Raw genomic sequence first — 16,000 nt, 5'->3', positions numbered from 1 at the left:
TGGGGGTGCTCCAGCCGACTTCCATCCCCTTAAAACAATTTGTCTGGCGATCATAACACTTGTAAGGACCCAATTTTTTATGTGTTTATTCCCTATATTGATTACCGCCCCATCGCCTAAAATACATAGTCTAGGGCAAAATGAAATTTGAGTGCTCAATACGTGACACATAAAACTCTGAACCTTCAACCAAAATTCTTGGATCTTAACACACCACCAAAAAACATGGATTGTGTCTCCATCTTCTGATTGGCATCGCCAGCAGGTGGGTGTGTCTTTAAGACCAAGGTGATACAATCTAGAGGGGGTCCAATAGAATCGATGTAAAATCTTGAATTGCATCAGACGGACCCTTGCATCTTTAGATGCAGACTTGACGTTTTTTAGAATCCTAGCCCACACTCCCTCCTCCAATACCAAGTTTAAATCTTTCTCCCATAATCTCTTGATAGAAGTTAAAGCTCCGTCCCCCAGACTCTGAATTAGCAGGGAGTAATACACTGATGCCTCATGACATTTTCCAAAAGCAGTAATCACCTCTCCCAGAGTGTCTGCCGCTTTAGGGGGGTGTATACTACTCCCAGAAATAGTACAGAGCAGATGGCGCAGCTGTAAGTTCACCCAAAAGTTAAAATTCTCTCATAATATACTCACCCTCATGCCATCCCAGATGTGTATGACTTTCTTTCTTCTGCAGAACACAAACAAAGATTTTTTGAAGAATATCTCAGCTCTGTAGGTCCATATATACAATGCAAGTGAATGGTGACCAGAACTTTGAATCAACAATAAATCACATAAAAGCAGCATAAAAGTAATCCATATGACTCCAGTGGTTTAATCTGTCTTCAGAAGCGATATGAAAGGTGTGGGTCAGAAACAGATCAATATTTAAGTCCTTTTTTTTTTTCTTTTTTTTTTTTCATAAATCTCCACTTTCACATTCCTCTTCTTTTGTTTTTCCACGTTGAATTCTTTGTGCATATCCCCACCTACTGGTTAGGGCTGCTCAAAGGTGGAGATTTATATAAAAAAAGGACTTAAATATTTATTTATTTTTCACCCACACCTATAATATTGCTTCAGAAGACATGGATTTAACCACTGTGGTCGTATGGATTACATTTATGCTGCTTTTAAGTGATTTCTGAAGATTCAAAGTTCTAGCCACAATTCACTTGCATTGAATGGACCTGCAGAGCTGAAATATTCTTCTAAAAATCTTCGTTTGTGTTCTGCCGAAAAAAGAAATTCATACATGTCTGGGATGGCATGAGTGTGTGTAAATGATGAGAGAATTTTAATTTTTGGATGAACTATCCCTTTAAGTTTGCTCAGCAATTCCTTTTTTACAGTTTGGGTAGTTCCGAACAAATAACATTTGGGGCTTTGCCCTAGCGATACCCCTGGTGGATATGACGTCAGCTCTTGGGTCGAAATAACCTGAATGCAAATGCACGAGAAAAGGATTTGCCAGACCAGAATACATTTTAATTCATCACATTTCAATATTTCTATTCAAACAATTACAGCATACACCAATGCAGCCATGGGGGGAAGGGGGGGGACATGAAAAAGTATGTAATATACAATATAAAACATCGTGCTTGTATGAATCCAGTTTACATTCTCTAGTCTATGACATTAGTACAAAAGCTTTCATTCCACTCTTCTCATAACTATGACTGATGAGAGACGTTTTCTATACGTGTTTCAGTCCCATGTGATGCCAAGCATCTGACAGCTGAGTTCCCAGAGTTTCTGAGCCATTTCATCATCTGAAGCTTCTCTCGAACACCTCGCTGGGGCACAGTCACTGTAAACAAGGTAAATCCTCAATATTAAAATGACACATTATTAATACTGTCAGATTCTACTCTACAAACTCCCAATGTAAAGTAAAATTGTTGTATAGTGTATATTGTGCAGGGAAAGCAAATATGCAATGGTAGATCAAGTTTTATTTCCCATTATACTCTGTACCTATAATATCCTCCGCTTTCCATGTCCAGCTCTGACTCCACAGCACAGTAGATGGTGGTCTGGGCCCCCTGCACGGTGGTCTTGGTGAAGGGGCGGAAGACCTTGACTGCTATCTGCACAGGCTTGCTGAGGTTCCTAAACAGCTCTGACTGCACCACGCCAGGATGGAGGGAGTACACAGTCACACCTGTGCCTGCAACATGAAATACTGTATGATTCCTTATTAGCTGTATAGAGCGAATCACACAAACACACTAATGTCTGTTGTACATTATGTAATGTTTCTGTTAGATTCTGTTTAGCGTAAGTACAATTCTCTTTTTTTTTTTAAAGTTCAATGGTATCAGATATATGGTAAAACCATATTCATCTATGGTATATGCTTCAAAAATATTATGTTACTGCCATTGTACATGTCCAAAAAGATATGGTATTGCCATTGTAGCATGTCCAAAAAACACAGTAGTACCATGGTACTTTTTGGTACTGTTTGTTAGCATATGATTGTCCTTTCCATCTCTGTCTGAGTTAACTTAATAGTTTAACAAAACATCCTTGGGGCCTGGGTAGCTCAGTGAGTATTGATGCTGACTACCACCCCTGGAGTCGCGAGTTCGAATCCAGGGCGTGCTGAGTGACTCCAGCCAGGTCTCCTAAGCAACCAAATTGGCCCGGTTGCTAGGGAGGGTAGAGTCACATGGGGTAACCTCCTCATGGTCGCTATAATGTGGTTCTCACTCTCAGTGGGGCACATGGTGAGTTGTGCGTGGATGCCACAGAGAATAGCGTGAAGCCTCCACACGCACTACGTCTCCGCGGTAACACGCTCAACAAGCCACGTGATAAGATGCATGGATTGATGGTCTCAGACATGGAGGCAACTGAAATTCATCCTCCACCACCCGGATTGAGGTGAGTCACTACGCCACCATGAGGACTTGAGAGTGCATTGGGAATTGGACATTCCAAATTGAAAATATTTTCCTTCAGAATATTTATAAATCTCCAACTTTGTAAGCACTAACAGCTATAGTGGGAGTTTCTTTTGGTCTTGCAAACTAAGACTATGTGTAACTTGTTTAAGGGGCATCTGAACAGATTACAAGTGTCCACTATTATTAGATTTTGGGTTCAAATTGAAGACTGTGTTGTCTGCATGCAGCACATCGAAGGCATAACAATCACTTTAAAATCACAGAAAACAGGACATTCTCCACATGCTTTCAACAGTCCTGCATTCTTAAGGAAATACTCAGAGATAAACCCAGAGGTAATTATGACCAAGTGCCTTCCTCTATCTCTGTTTGTGCCTGGTTTTGGTATAGTTTACATAGCTGCCACAAAACAAGGGAAAACATCTGGAGTAGTTAATGTCACATTTTCCTCACACGTATACCAAATAAAGCAGAGTTAGGGAGCAAAAGATAGCAAATGGGACAATAGTTTGTCTTCTTAATAATCATGTTTAGTCTGACATGGACAGCCTTACTATGAAGGTCACATACCCTGCAGTCTTTTGGCCAACGAATGTGTGCAGAGTATGTTCGCTAGTTTGCTCTGCCCGTAAGCCCTCCGGGGAGAGTAGCTTTTCTCGCTGTTTATGTCATCCAAACAGATGCTGCCCCACGTATGGGCAACAGAAGCCACATTGATGATCCTAGCAGGGGCAGATTTCTTTAGGAGGTCCAGTAGTAGGTAGGTGAGAAGAAAATGTCCTATTGGAGGTTTAGGGAGGACAAAAATAGTCAGGAGGTTGCTTGACCTAACATGACCTTTCATTGTCTTGCAGGTCCTGTTGATGCCTCTGCACCTTTTTGTATACGATTCAATACATGGATGGAAAAGGATGTATATAGAAAGGAAGTATATTATGTGAGTGTTTGGATCCTGGCAAGAGCAGTGCAGTCAAAACAACTGGAAACCAACTTGGGTTGGAAAACGATTAAGGCGCATGCATGTACATTTTAGGGTTATGTCCTCTGTTTGAGAAATTATTTAACATTACAAGACTTCTGAAACTTGTCAAGCAAAACAAGGTTGCTTTATAAAAGGAAATAGTCTGTAACCACGCACAATTAGTGCTTAATTTGAAAGAGGTCGTTTTTTTATTGACCATATTACTTGGTTTACTGGTTTAAAGTAGCAGTATTGATTAGATACTAATTAGGACATTTTATTTTACTGGTAGTCTGACTTCCTTAGACTACCCCTCATGTGGTAAGTGGTTAAGATGTGGATCAGTTGAAATGTGTATGCACAAAAACATACAAACAAACACAAGTTTTTTACCTAAATGGTTGACACCAAATTGCATCTCAAAGCCATCTGCGGTTTTTGAGTATGGACACATCATGATGCCAGCATTATTGATTAGGATGTTGACTTGCTCTTCTTCTAAAACACAAAAAAATGAATGAAGACTAATTAACAAATGACATGACGAGTCATAGATCACTGGTCATGACTCAGATATGGGTCACATGTCTGTTCTCAAGGGTCACAGACAACAGGAGAAGAAAATGCTCAATGCAAGTATCAAAATCCAACTAACCATATATCATGTATAGGTAATCATTTTAATCAATTTTGATCAATGTCTGATTTTGAGGGATTGGATTTTTTTGTTCACTTTTGTATGATGAACACTTTTGGGATTGTTTCGGGTCACCATATTAAAGTGCATTGCATTTAAAGTAATGAAAAGTCTTAACACACCTTTGTTAATGAGTTCTGCAAATGCCCTTATTGATTTGGTATCTGATAAATCAAGTTTATTGATCACAATGTTTTGGTTTCCAGAATCCTCCATTAGTTCTTTTCTGGCTTCCTCTGCCTTTTTCAAGTCTCGACAGGCCATGATGACTCGAGCTCCTGAGGATGCCACATAGAGAAGCTGATATTAATGTGCTTTCCATAGCTCAAACAGTTGCATTTTAAAAAAAAGAGAGAGAGAGAGAGAGTAGATATCCTTCATGGATCTTGAATAATTCTGTTAACATATTCCAGCACATTTCCTTGCATAACTAATTAATTTGGTGCTAAACAGGGATGTTAGGCTGGTGAACTAACACAATAGCTGTTAGCCTGGTAATTACTGTGCAGAAAGTCTATTATACTATTCAGAGCAATTTGGTTGGCAAGCATCAGAGTCTCTTTGTTGGAATCCAGTGGGTCCATGTGGGAAAGTGTACAGTTTTACCTCTCTCTGGCAGATAGTATTGTATTCCTGTCATTTATTTATCAGCATGCATTCAGAGCTTTCGAGAGCCTGTCAGTTTTTAAGATGAAATATATGCTGTTTAGGTTCACATTTGCTGCATCACATGTGACATCGAAACACTGGCTAAAATTTAACTTTTCGTCACAGAATCAAGTAACTTGAAGGCTGCGGAATAGTTAAACCAAACGTTTTGTCATTATGTACTCACCCTCATGCTGTTCCAAACCCGTATTACTTTCTTTCTGCCATGTAACACAAATGGGGACATTTTGAAGAATTATACTGGTTGTTTTTTTTTTCCCAAGCATTCCACACATAAAACTATTGTTTGGCTTCAGAAGACTTGGAATATAATGCATGAGTCATATAGACAAATTTATGGTGCTTTTGCATTATTTTTGAAGCTTGAAAGCCCCAGTCCCTATTTATTATATGCAAAAATAACCAGTTAAAAGTCTTCAAAGTTGGGGGCCTCACTTTACCAAATTTTCAACAATATTACTGGGCCTGTAATATCAATAAGCTTTTGTATTGTACCAGCTCCTCAAGAGTTCCTGAACATTCTGTTTGGGCCCGAATGGAATTGTCATCCTCAAAATTCTCCCTTCATTCGGTGATTTGCTCTCAGCTTCCTATAAATAGTAAAAATGTCTCAGACAGTTTAGTAGTGGCCAATACTCTTAAAATATGGGTTCAATTTAGGAAGCATTTTGGGTTAATCAGACTGTCAGCTCTGGCTCCTAGAGTTTAAAACCATTTATCTTTTCTACCATCATGTTCTGATCCAGTTTTTCGTGACTGGTCTTCTAGGGGTCTCAGTACCATCAAGGACCTTTATGATAAAGGAATATTTTTATCCTTTTCAGAATTGTCAGAAAAGTTTGAGCTTCCTAAAACGCATCTTTTTCGCTTCTTTCAGATCAGACATTTTGTACAAAGTCAGTTTCCCCAGTTTCCTAATCTCCCTTCTGATTCTAAAATGGACACCCTTCTCTCTCTTAGCTCAGACAGAAAAGGGTTAATCTCTGTTATTTGTGAATTAATAGATTCATTAAATCCTGACCCCTCTATTTCACTCAAAAATACCTGGGAACAAAAATACCTGGGAACAGCTGGGGGTCACTATACATGAAATAGAGTGGGATTATATAATTGATATAGTACATTCTTCCTCTATACAGTATGTGCCCGGCACAGTTTGATACAATGCAATATTCTTCATAGAGTACACTACACCAATGCCAGACTAGCCAAAATATACCCAGACAGAAGTGACATTTGCAATAGGTGCAGACAATCTCCAGCCAATCACACTCACATGTTCTGTTCCTGTCCAGTACTGACAGAGTTTTGGTCTAAATTATTTGAGTCTTTTGAAAAAACCTTTAATATATCAGCCACTCCAACCCCTTTTACAGCTCTGTTTGGAATTCCTTTTAAGCCTAATTTGCCTTCAAAAATACAAGAGGTTGTTGCTTTCACCACACTATTGGCCAGGAGGCTCATTCTTTAAGTGGAAACATGAATCCCCTCCTTCATATGATAGATGGGTAAAAGAAATTCTCTTGTGTTTAAAGCTGGAAAAAATCAGTTTTCTTTAAAAGGGTCTTTAAAAACCTTTCATAAAATATGGAAACCTTTGTTAAATTATACTGATACCTTTGATCTGTCACTTGAAAATGCAGATGAGGATTAACTATATATTTATTTTGTTTATTATTATTATTATTTTATTTTGTATTGTATTGAATTGTATTGTACATTTATTGTATCATTTAACTATTACACTTATAGTATTGTTATTGTTATTTGTACTTGTATGTGTTGTGTGGTTGTCCTTGGGCATTAGGGACAGAGGAGATTGGGGGGGGGGGAGGGAGCAGAGCTGTGGTTTATTTCATTTTTATATATACAAGATGTTGTATCTGCACAAAATGCCAATAAATATATTTTGGGAAAAAAGCCTTCAAAGTTTCCCTTTTTGTGTTTCACAGAAGCAAGAAAGTCATACGGGTATGGAATGATATGAGGGTGAGTAAGTAATGACAGAAGTTTCATTTTTGGGTGAACTAATGTTTTAGACATGTACTAAATAAACTAGATTGAAAATGAATATGTCTGCGGCAGAGAACATGAGTACAAATAGAACAATTTGCCCCGTAATTCTAATTAGATTACATTTTTCTTTGTGTTCTCTGACAAGTTGCAACATAGACGGTTTTGTCCTTTAACAGGTTGACATCCACATCCACAAAGAGCTTTACATGTGCAATGAATGGATCAAATAAGATCATACAGAGCGTTTTCGTAATAAAGGTCAAGTCTGAGTTAAGAGGAAGTGTATCCTGAAAAATTGTTGTGTAACAAAGTCATTTATAGGTAAATATTCAATAATATTTCATCTACATCAGGTATTGGTATAGTGAACATATCATGCTGAAATTCTTTATATTCTTACCTCTTTTTGCAAGATCCCTAGCAGTCTCTTTGCCTATGCCTGTATTCGCTCCTGTTATTATGACTGTTCTATCATCAAGTCTTACAGAAGAACTCCACTGACCACAGAAGAAATTTCTGGAGTTGATAAAAGACAGATAGAATGCACGTGTTTGCAGATGGACAGCTTTCATTTTAAAATAAACAAATGGTTAAATACATTTTGGATAAGACAAAACTGACAAAACTCAGATCATTCTTAAGGTGAATTTTGAAGTAAAGGAAATAATCTGTCTACTAACTAAACATTGTCAACTAGTATAATCAAAAATGTAATAGCTTATGGTAAATAAATCAATAATTGGTATTTGTGGGTAACTTTTTCGTCATGTTTCAAAATATCGCAAGCGCCAAAGAACATCTATAAATGTCACAATAATTATAGATGCTTCTGAAAGTAACTTCATTTTCCATAGAGGCTGAATGAAAGAAAAGAAATCCATGAAAACAAAGAATTGCCTACCTTATTGAGTGCATTGTTCCACTATTGGCAAGTTTCCCCCAGAAAACTGTGGTGCTCTACTCTAGCGTTCTGTCATTTTATGAATGACATATTACTATGCAGTCCGGATCCAAGCCCCTCCCCTCCAGAGCACTGTCTTCTGGCCAATGAAACACGTCTGAGGTCAATGTAAAGAATGTGATGCTGTCGTGCACCCGCAGCTTGCATGACTTGGCGGACATAATGTACACCCACACTATTTTTCTCTTGAACTTCAATTAAGTTATTAACAGTTTATTTTGCAATGCAGGACATTCCGCTAGACGTCAACACACCACACAATCCAATTACGTCAGCCATTTAAAACCGAATCCAAAATGTGCAAATTAAAGACACCTACGTCCACTAGATGTCCTCGTTGCGCCAGTCGGATGTTTCTCTACAAACTATTGACAACACAATGGATGGATGGATGGATGGATATATAGATAGATAGATAGATAGATAACAGATTCACTATTTTTTCAGTGTTATTTTAGGTATGATACTTTATTCAATGAAGGGAAATAGGTCAATAAACATGCACATATCTCTTTAATCGTTTTGTGTAGAAGTGTTTAACCCTTGTGCGACCTTAGGGACATTTTTGTCTTTTTCATTTTTGTTTTTTCGATAATTTTGGCTGTATTAATGCCAACTGTATACATTTTGTTAAAGGTGTATATTTTGGGGGGAACTTTGATATTTCGACCTCAGTTCCTATAATACATCTATTATACACTCTGGACACAAAATAGTTACACTCAGGACCTTAAGGACAAAAATGTCCCCATTGAAACCCATTAAAATGGCTATATTTAATCCCAGTGCCATTAAAGCATAAAATCATGAATTCAATGATATTATGCTTTCATTCCGGAGCCCTGGTTTCAAAATGTAAATTTTTTATATTTTCCACCAGATGGTGCCATTTTTCTTATGTTTAGCCTATGGAGCAAATACATGCTTTTTTCCTATTTTCTGTTTGTTGTATTATAGTGCACTGCAGGCCAATTGAATAAATGATGCAGTTAAAATTGTGTGGGTGTGTTGGTATGGATGTCAGAGTGTGTTTTGTACATGTGTATTGAGAAATTTGTGTGTATGTGTGTGTGTAAAAACAACAGTGGCATTATGTAAACAAACTGGCATTTAAAGGGTTAAAATCCTGAAAATGAATGAATATTTGGTAGTTATGATCAGGACTGATGTTGGTTAAAAAAAATCTAAATCAGTGAAAGTGGAAAATAATATTAATATATAATATTTTTATGGCAGTTTTTTGACATGGACATTTTTGTCCTCTAAGGTCCTGAGTGAGTTTTTTTTTTTTTTAATCTGACACTGCACAAAAAATAATAATGCATCAAAATCAATGTTGTTGCTAATCATTGACATATTCCAGAGTGTGATAATCAAAATAATAATAATAATAATTCCCCATATCATTATGGAAAATAATTTAATTTTTTTTTTTTTTTCATAAAAACAATTACAATAATATATAAAATAATATTAATATATAATATTATTATGGCAGTTTTTTGACACGGACATTTTTGACCTCTGAGGACCACTAACTTTTTTTTTTATTGACGCACAAGGGTTAAATGTATTAGATGTGTATAATATCAAAGTTATGATTATTTCACTGTTTTTATGTATCATTTATTTATCATGTAACCTTTTTTAGTAGTCTGCTATGTTCTGTTTCTTGTTGAATATTTTCTTAATACAGACAAAAAATACTATTTTGCTCAACTCTAGTCTTTTACACTCTTTACAGTTTCATCATCAGATGACCAAAGTCAGGAACAGTCTGAACCCATAACCAATAACCGATAAAATACTGGTATTATATATGTGCAGAGGCATTGAAAGAAGACTCAGTTGGGCTAATATAGACAAACCGGGGTATAAGGAAACTCAATAAGGGAAATAGTGTGAAATAAGGCTGTGGAGGAAGTCATTTCATCTCCAACGAATCCCCAGCAGGTGGCAGCTGGCAGCCCACAGTCTGCTCGCAGTGTTGTCATCATTAGCTGCTCTTGAGCATGAAGCCAGAGCACAGTTACTGTGAGAGATTTTTAGAGAAATAATTACTTTATTACACATTAATGTGTGGAAATTTCATTTCTCTTGGTTGCTGCCAAATTAAGTAGGCCTACATAAAAAAGATAGCCAGTAAAACTTGTAATATCTTTTTGTGGCTTTCATGGAGTTTACGAGTGCAACAGGCTAGCACCACTTGAAGTAGCTCTAACAAACCTGTAGTAGGCGCCAGTGGGCAGGTCTGGGGTAAGAGCACAATACAGGATGGTGTATGCGCCCTCTGCGGGAGTTTTTATCAGAAACCCAAATGTCTTCACAAAGAACTGCAGAGACTTCTTCATATGTCTGATGAGGTCTGTCTTCACTAAGCCTGGGTCCACAGCATACACACTCACCCCCGTCTCTGCAAAGAAAGAGGACCGCATGATAATCAGCATTTAATAAGTCTAGTAAGTGAAATGAGAAGCTGGCTTCCATTTTATGTGATAGCCTAAGACCATGAATGTTATTAATGGACAAAAGCAGTCAGAATATGCAGTGTGCAAGAATGCTGTTGTTGCCTTAATACCAGATTTCTTGTGGGTAAGACATGGGACACTCATGTTGGGATACCATACTAATGCATTAGCAATGCAATTATTTGGAAGCCCAGCCTTGCCAGCAGCTGTATCAGTCTAAACAATGCTGCTTATGTTTCACTGTTCCCTTGAACACATATTTGGATTTTCATTGTACAACTGCTTAAACTACAACACTTTAGTCCTTTTCCATGTACACTTTCATAATTTTTAAAGGTGTTATATTAAAAAGATCCCAGAATTGGGATTCCAGACCTTTGGACCCCACTATATACAGCATATGTGTGTATGTGTGTGTGTGTGTGTGTGTGTGTGTGTGTGTGTGTGTGTGTGTGTGTGTCTCATCAAATTATGCTCTTACCCTCCACTCTTGTGGCAAGCTCTCGTGTGAAGAGTACATTGGCCAGCTTGCTCTGCACGTAGGCCTTCACAGGATGATAGCTTTTCTTGCTGTTCAGGTCCACAAAGTGGATATTTCCCATGGAGTGAGCCAATGAGGAGACATTAATCACTTTAGAAGGAGCTGAATGCTTCAACAGATCCATAAGGAGAAATGTGAGAAAGAAATGTCCTGAAGAAGAAAAGGAGTCATTCATCTTCATCTCTGAATGCATTTCAAGTGTGAACAACAATCTCTATAGCTATACAACAAATAAGGAATATATGATATAAGAAATACAGATAAATAGCTTACAGAGAATAGCTTTGATGTTTTCTTACACTCTATATCACAATGCAGATTCAATAAGGATGAAAAGTGTAATTTATAATACCTAAATGATTGACTCCAAACTGTGTCTCAAAACCGTCTGCTGTTGTGGAGTATGGACAGATTGCCACTCCAGCATTATTAATCAGCAAATGTAAAGATTTTTCAGCTGAAACAAAAAGTAATATTTTATTTATTTTAAAAGATCTGGTCAGAATTAAACCAGAGCATGTATGAAGTCATTTTGAAGGGGCACCAACACATTATATGCATTGCACATACAGAGCCCCCCAAAAGGACTTGGACACTTAAGGTTTAAAAATGTCTCAATATGATTAACAAAATATCAAACAAATAATACAAGATCTTTTCTCAGAACTAACTTCACTTTTCTGAGCCATTTTTGCAATAATTTACATTAATGCATTTGGCAGATGCTTTTATCCAAAGCAGCTTACAGTGCCCTGATTACAGGGACAATTCCCCTGGAGCAACCTGGAGTTAAGTGCTTTGCTCAAGGACACAATGGTGGTGGCTGTGGGGATTGAACCAACAACCTTCTGCTTATCAGTTCAGTGCTTTAGTTCACTACACCACCACCACTCAGTAGTTTTATTTATTTAACCAACTGGTCCCAATGTGATTTCTCACACTCAAGTTCACACAGGCATCTTATCAAAGTGGAGTTCATCACATTAACTATGGACATGTTCAGTTTACACCTTGCATTAACATGCGTTACATATCCGGATAGTATCTGGATATTCTTAGCTGGATTGTATTTACACCTCGCAGTCAAATGCGCTCCACTGTGATCAGATAGAAATCCTGTCAAAGTTACCCGAGGTTCACTTATAATAGTAAAAATAGTAAGTAAGGGGGAAAAAATAGTAAACAATCATATATTTGTAAAAAAAAAAAAAAAAAAAATGTCAGAAACGCTCGGTTTTGGTGCTGCTTCTCCTTTAAGACTTGACAGTACACACCCATTGTTAAGATTGGCTCTCTGCTCTTAACTGACCTGCTCTCTCTCCTTCCCATCTCACTGTTTTCCGCTACTGGACGGGCTACTGAAGTGATTAAAGCTAATGTAGGCATTGATGTGTTGTGGAGGTGGTCAGATGCAAATGTCTACCACAGTGTGACATCACAATTGGGAGGAAGTAGAGAACGAGTCGTTTTGGCAGCTTGGATTCAACAAATGCTCTTTTAGCAGTAAGGAGGAAATTTGAGTTCTGAAACTTACAGTAGGTTTTTATAGTACAATGACCTCTAATATGTCAAAAAATGAAGGAAAATTTGACTACTCATGTCATGACCCCTTTAAGTGCTCTGGCCAATTACTGATTGGGTTTATACCAGATCTCAATGTACATTATTTCATCAACATTTGCTCGAATCCACACCGGGCAATAATGCGAAAATGAAGTCACTGTACCTGCAGCTATTCTTGCGTACCGGCAACTCTTACAAGGTGTCCCGCTCCCGAGAAAATGGTCTGTATTTAGGTCGTATAAATGCTCAGTTCCTCGGTCAGTGCTCTCTTGTGATGTGTTGACCAGGGAACTCTTGTAGTGACTTGCAGTGGGACTAGCAGCTCCCTGCATCTTCCGAGCAGCCTCATGATCACCCATGTATTGAGTCAGACTGGAACGCGGCTTAAAATATAGTGCTTAAAAATATTTATTTTCTATCAATTTTGATGTGGCTTATTCCCTTTGTGTTTTCAGCTTTTATTTGTTCACTGTTGTACACTTCTTGGCCACCATTCAAAACAGAAAAAGGCAAGAACCCACAGCAAAGCACTTTAACAATGGATGACTGTAATGTAACCTTATCACTAAGTAATAACTTACATAGTTGTAACCGGATAGTGAAAACGCATTTTCATTTACACCTTCGTTGAATGAGGTCCCTGACCACATGTGGTTTCAGTGATCCGATCACAGTGGGTCTTGGGTGCATTTGCACCTATCATTTAATGAGGTCAAGTGCTATCCCATAGCGATCCAATCACCAAAAACGCATGTAAAAGGTGTAAATGGGGCCATAGTGTCCAAATATTTTTATTGTCTTCTTTTTTTAACAGTATATCTATTGTTTTAACAAGTGTTTTATGAAATGTTTTGCTCAAAAAGCATACTTGTGCTATCTTTTAAATAAAGGACACTTACGTTGATATTTCGTTCTATGATGCAATGACATTCAGATATTTTAAATGTAGCTTAAGTGTCTTAAACTGCTTGGGGCCACAGTACACATCTAATAAAGTGTATCATACAAAAAATAGTCAGTCATAACGTACTGTTGTAAATCAACTCAGCAAAGTCACAGATGGATTTGGTGTCGGCCAGATCCAGTTGACGAGCCATGACTGTAGCATTTTCCACTTCTCTGCTGATGTCACTGGCGGCTTGTTCAGCTTTCACCATGTCTCTGCAGGCCAGGATCACCCGTGCCCCTACACAGTTACATAAAGATCAGCTAAATAAAGCCAACTCGCTTTCAATACAGCAAACGTAGGAGGGAAAGCTGTTTACACAGAACACAAAGTTGACTTAAATCAATATAACTTAGTAATTTAAGTAAATATGACATTCTTGGTTCAATCAACTTCATTCTAATTCAATTCAAACTGAATATAAAAGTTAAATTACTTATAATTTAATATTGATTATCATAAAAGCAGTTAGGGCTATCCCATTGTCAGAGGTAAAATAATATGCCATTTAATGGTAAATCAGAGACCAACATTTGATCCCTCTATCATATTCAGACTTAAGCTTGTCAAGGAGACACACTTTCATCAAACACAATCATCAAAAACATCACTGAGTGAAAAGATGAGCTTTAAATTATTGCTACATGAAAAATAACTGAAAGTGACAACAAACACAACAACCAACAGCGTAAAAACAAGCAGCAACAGTAAAAGACAGTAACACTGTTATTTGCATAATTTATTCATAATGTAGTGTGTGTTAGAAATCCGAATACGTCATGATGATGTGCCTTGTTCTCTTGACTTATATTTTTGATTTCAGCTAAATAGTTTTTCTAAGTTTAATAACTTATCACAAGTTCAGCCAACAAAAACTTGGATAGTTGGGTTATCTGAGCAAGATCAATCCAGGGCAGTTATTCTAACTCTACATTTTAAGTTATAATAACTAAAAGGTAAAATCATTTTTTACAGTGAAATATTTTTTTTTTAGATTCAATCACTGTTCACTAATATGGAAAAAAGATGCACTGAAAGTAAATGGTGACTGAGGCTCACATTGCTGTGTAATATCTCCTACTGTGTTACACAGAAAAGTCATATGAGTTTGGAACAAAATGAGGGTGAGTAAATGATGACATAATTGTAATTTATGGGAGAACTATTGCTTTAAAGCATATTGAAGAAATTAAATGTATAAAACAACCAGATTTTCAATGGAAAAATAAGTTTGAAGGGTCTGATGACAAGTTTTGTTAAATTTCACTGAAGAATGACTATTCTTTGAACAACTGACCAAAGCTATTAATTTGTTTTCAGCAAATAGCTGAAAAACAAATCCTGGCTATTTTCGACCAAAAGGTTGTGCACAGTCACATCTAATATATTTCATTATATCCTCTAAGAAAAGAAAGCTCAGTGTGTTATTTCCATAGTGAATGTTGATTTGGCTTCAGTACCCACCCCGCTTTGCCAGGTCTCTCGCTGTTTCTTTCCCAATACCAGTGTTTGCTCCAGTCACTATAGCAGTTTTCCCATCAAGCTGAACATCAGATGACCAGCTGTTGATGAAAAGCCCCCTGAAAGTGTTTCAATTTTTAAATGTGTTTCAACTTATATTTCAATTCATAACCATAGAATAAGTGTTTTCAGTTTTTAAACTTAAAATTTACATTTTTAAAAAGAATAATAGCAATATACAAAGCTCTTGAAAGACAAAAAGACATCAAATTATAACCATTTACAGTATATGTATTAAAAGGAAACTTTTAATGCATGCTCTTAATAATTTAATTTATTAAACATAACATTAGTTTTGATTAAGTTTTACAAAAAGTACAAAAGCATCCTTACCTGAAGACATTCATTTTCCCACTAGTTTTATAAAATATTTACCAGCAAGAATGATCTCTTTCAAAGCAACTCATGAGTGTTAAGAGAAATGCTCGGGCGTCATTTGTACTTGAATAAGGAGGACAGACACAAAATCCCCTTTCTTCTTTGGAGGTCAGAACGAATTGATCTTGTTTGGCATGCAAAATAAATCACTCTTTATATTCCACATGAAGAAATTCTGGGAAAGTCACTGGCAAAATGTTTCACTTGATTTTACAGGACTTTTCTTCCTAAACCATTAAAGCAAAAGCTGTATTTTGACAAAGGAACTCCTTTTTAATTTCGCATAAATAGCTTCAAGCAACCACAGTTGAATCAAGTGAACCTTATAACAGCCAAAATCTACACACTGATTCCAATGAGT

General features: G+C 37.0%; 2 protein-coding genes across 4 annotated transcripts; both read right to left on the bottom strand.

The window, feature by feature from the left end:
- Positions 1-1,284: 1,284 nt before the first annotated feature.
- Positions 1,285-8,275, bottom strand: LOC127431525 (retinol dehydrogenase 12-like). 2 transcript variants are annotated; one of them, XM_051681972.1, is made up of 7 exons: positions 8,163-8,275; positions 7,662-7,777; positions 4,699-4,854; positions 4,273-4,377; positions 3,489-3,698; positions 1,984-2,176; positions 1,285-1,816 (listed from the first exon to the last, which is right to left on the bottom strand). In XM_051681972.1, exons 1-7 carry the CDS (start codon positions 8,174-8,176, stop codon positions 1,714-1,716), a joined length of 897 nt encoding a protein of 298 aa, XP_051537932.1. In that variant the 5' UTR covers positions 8,177-8,275; the 3' UTR covers positions 1,285-1,713. The 2 variants fall into 2 exon arrangements, with proteins under 2 accessions (XP_051537932.1, XP_051537931.1); XM_051681971.1 differs by lacking the exon at positions 8,163-8,275 and having other exon boundaries at positions 7,662-7,852.
- A 1,841-nt stretch (positions 8,276-10,116) lies between these two features.
- On the bottom strand, positions 10,117-15,697 carry LOC127431526 (retinol dehydrogenase 12-like). 2 transcript variants are annotated; one of them, XM_051681973.1, is made up of 7 exons: positions 15,595-15,697; positions 15,205-15,320; positions 13,825-13,980; positions 11,584-11,688; positions 11,172-11,381; positions 10,449-10,635; positions 10,117-10,254 (listed from the first exon to the last, which is right to left on the bottom strand). In XM_051681973.1, the coding sequence occupies exons 1-7, from the start codon at positions 15,606-15,608 to the stop codon at positions 10,152-10,154; spliced, it is 891 nt and encodes a 296-aa protein (XP_051537933.1). In that variant the 5' UTR covers positions 15,609-15,697; the 3' UTR covers positions 10,117-10,151. The 2 variants fall into 2 exon arrangements, with proteins under 2 accessions (XP_051537933.1, XP_051537934.1); XM_051681974.1 differs by having other exon boundaries at positions 15,205-15,302; positions 15,595-15,696.
- Between the last annotated feature and the right edge of the window lie 303 nt (positions 15,698-16,000).

The sequence above is a fragment of the Myxocyprinus asiaticus genome, chromosome 41, assembly GCF_019703515.2.
Source record: "Myxocyprinus asiaticus isolate MX2 ecotype Aquarium Trade chromosome 41, UBuf_Myxa_2, whole genome shotgun sequence".
In the NCBI taxonomy this organism is placed as follows: Eukaryota; Metazoa; Chordata; class Actinopteri; order Cypriniformes; family Catostomidae; genus Myxocyprinus; species Myxocyprinus asiaticus.
The sequence above is the reverse complement of the archived record's forward strand: the minus strand, read 5'-3'. Positions and strand labels throughout refer to the sequence as shown.

Bases quoted from the DNA above. Each gene is read 5' to 3' on its own strand.
- LOC127431525 (XM_051681971.1), bottom strand. From the start codon at position 7,833: ATGAAAGCTGTCCATCTGCAAACACGTGCATTCTATCTGTCTTTTATC. The intron at 4,855-7,661 runs GTAAGAATATAA...TGGCATCCTCAG, and splicing joins TAGGGATCTTGCAAAAAGAG to GAGCTCGAGTCATCATGGCC. The intron at 3,699-4,272 runs GTAAAAAACTTG...AACCTCCAATAG, and splicing joins ATTTGGTGTCAACCATTTAG to GACATTTTCTTCTCACCTAC.
- LOC127431526 (XM_051681973.1), bottom strand. The intron at 13,981-15,204 runs GTGGGTACTGAA...GTAACTGTGTAG, and splicing joins GAGAGACCTGGCAAAGCGGG to GGGCACGGGTGATCCTGGCC. The intron at 11,689-13,824 runs GTACGTTATGAC...TTTTTGTTTCAG, and splicing joins TGCTGAGTTGATTTACAACA to CTGAAAAATCTTTACATTTG.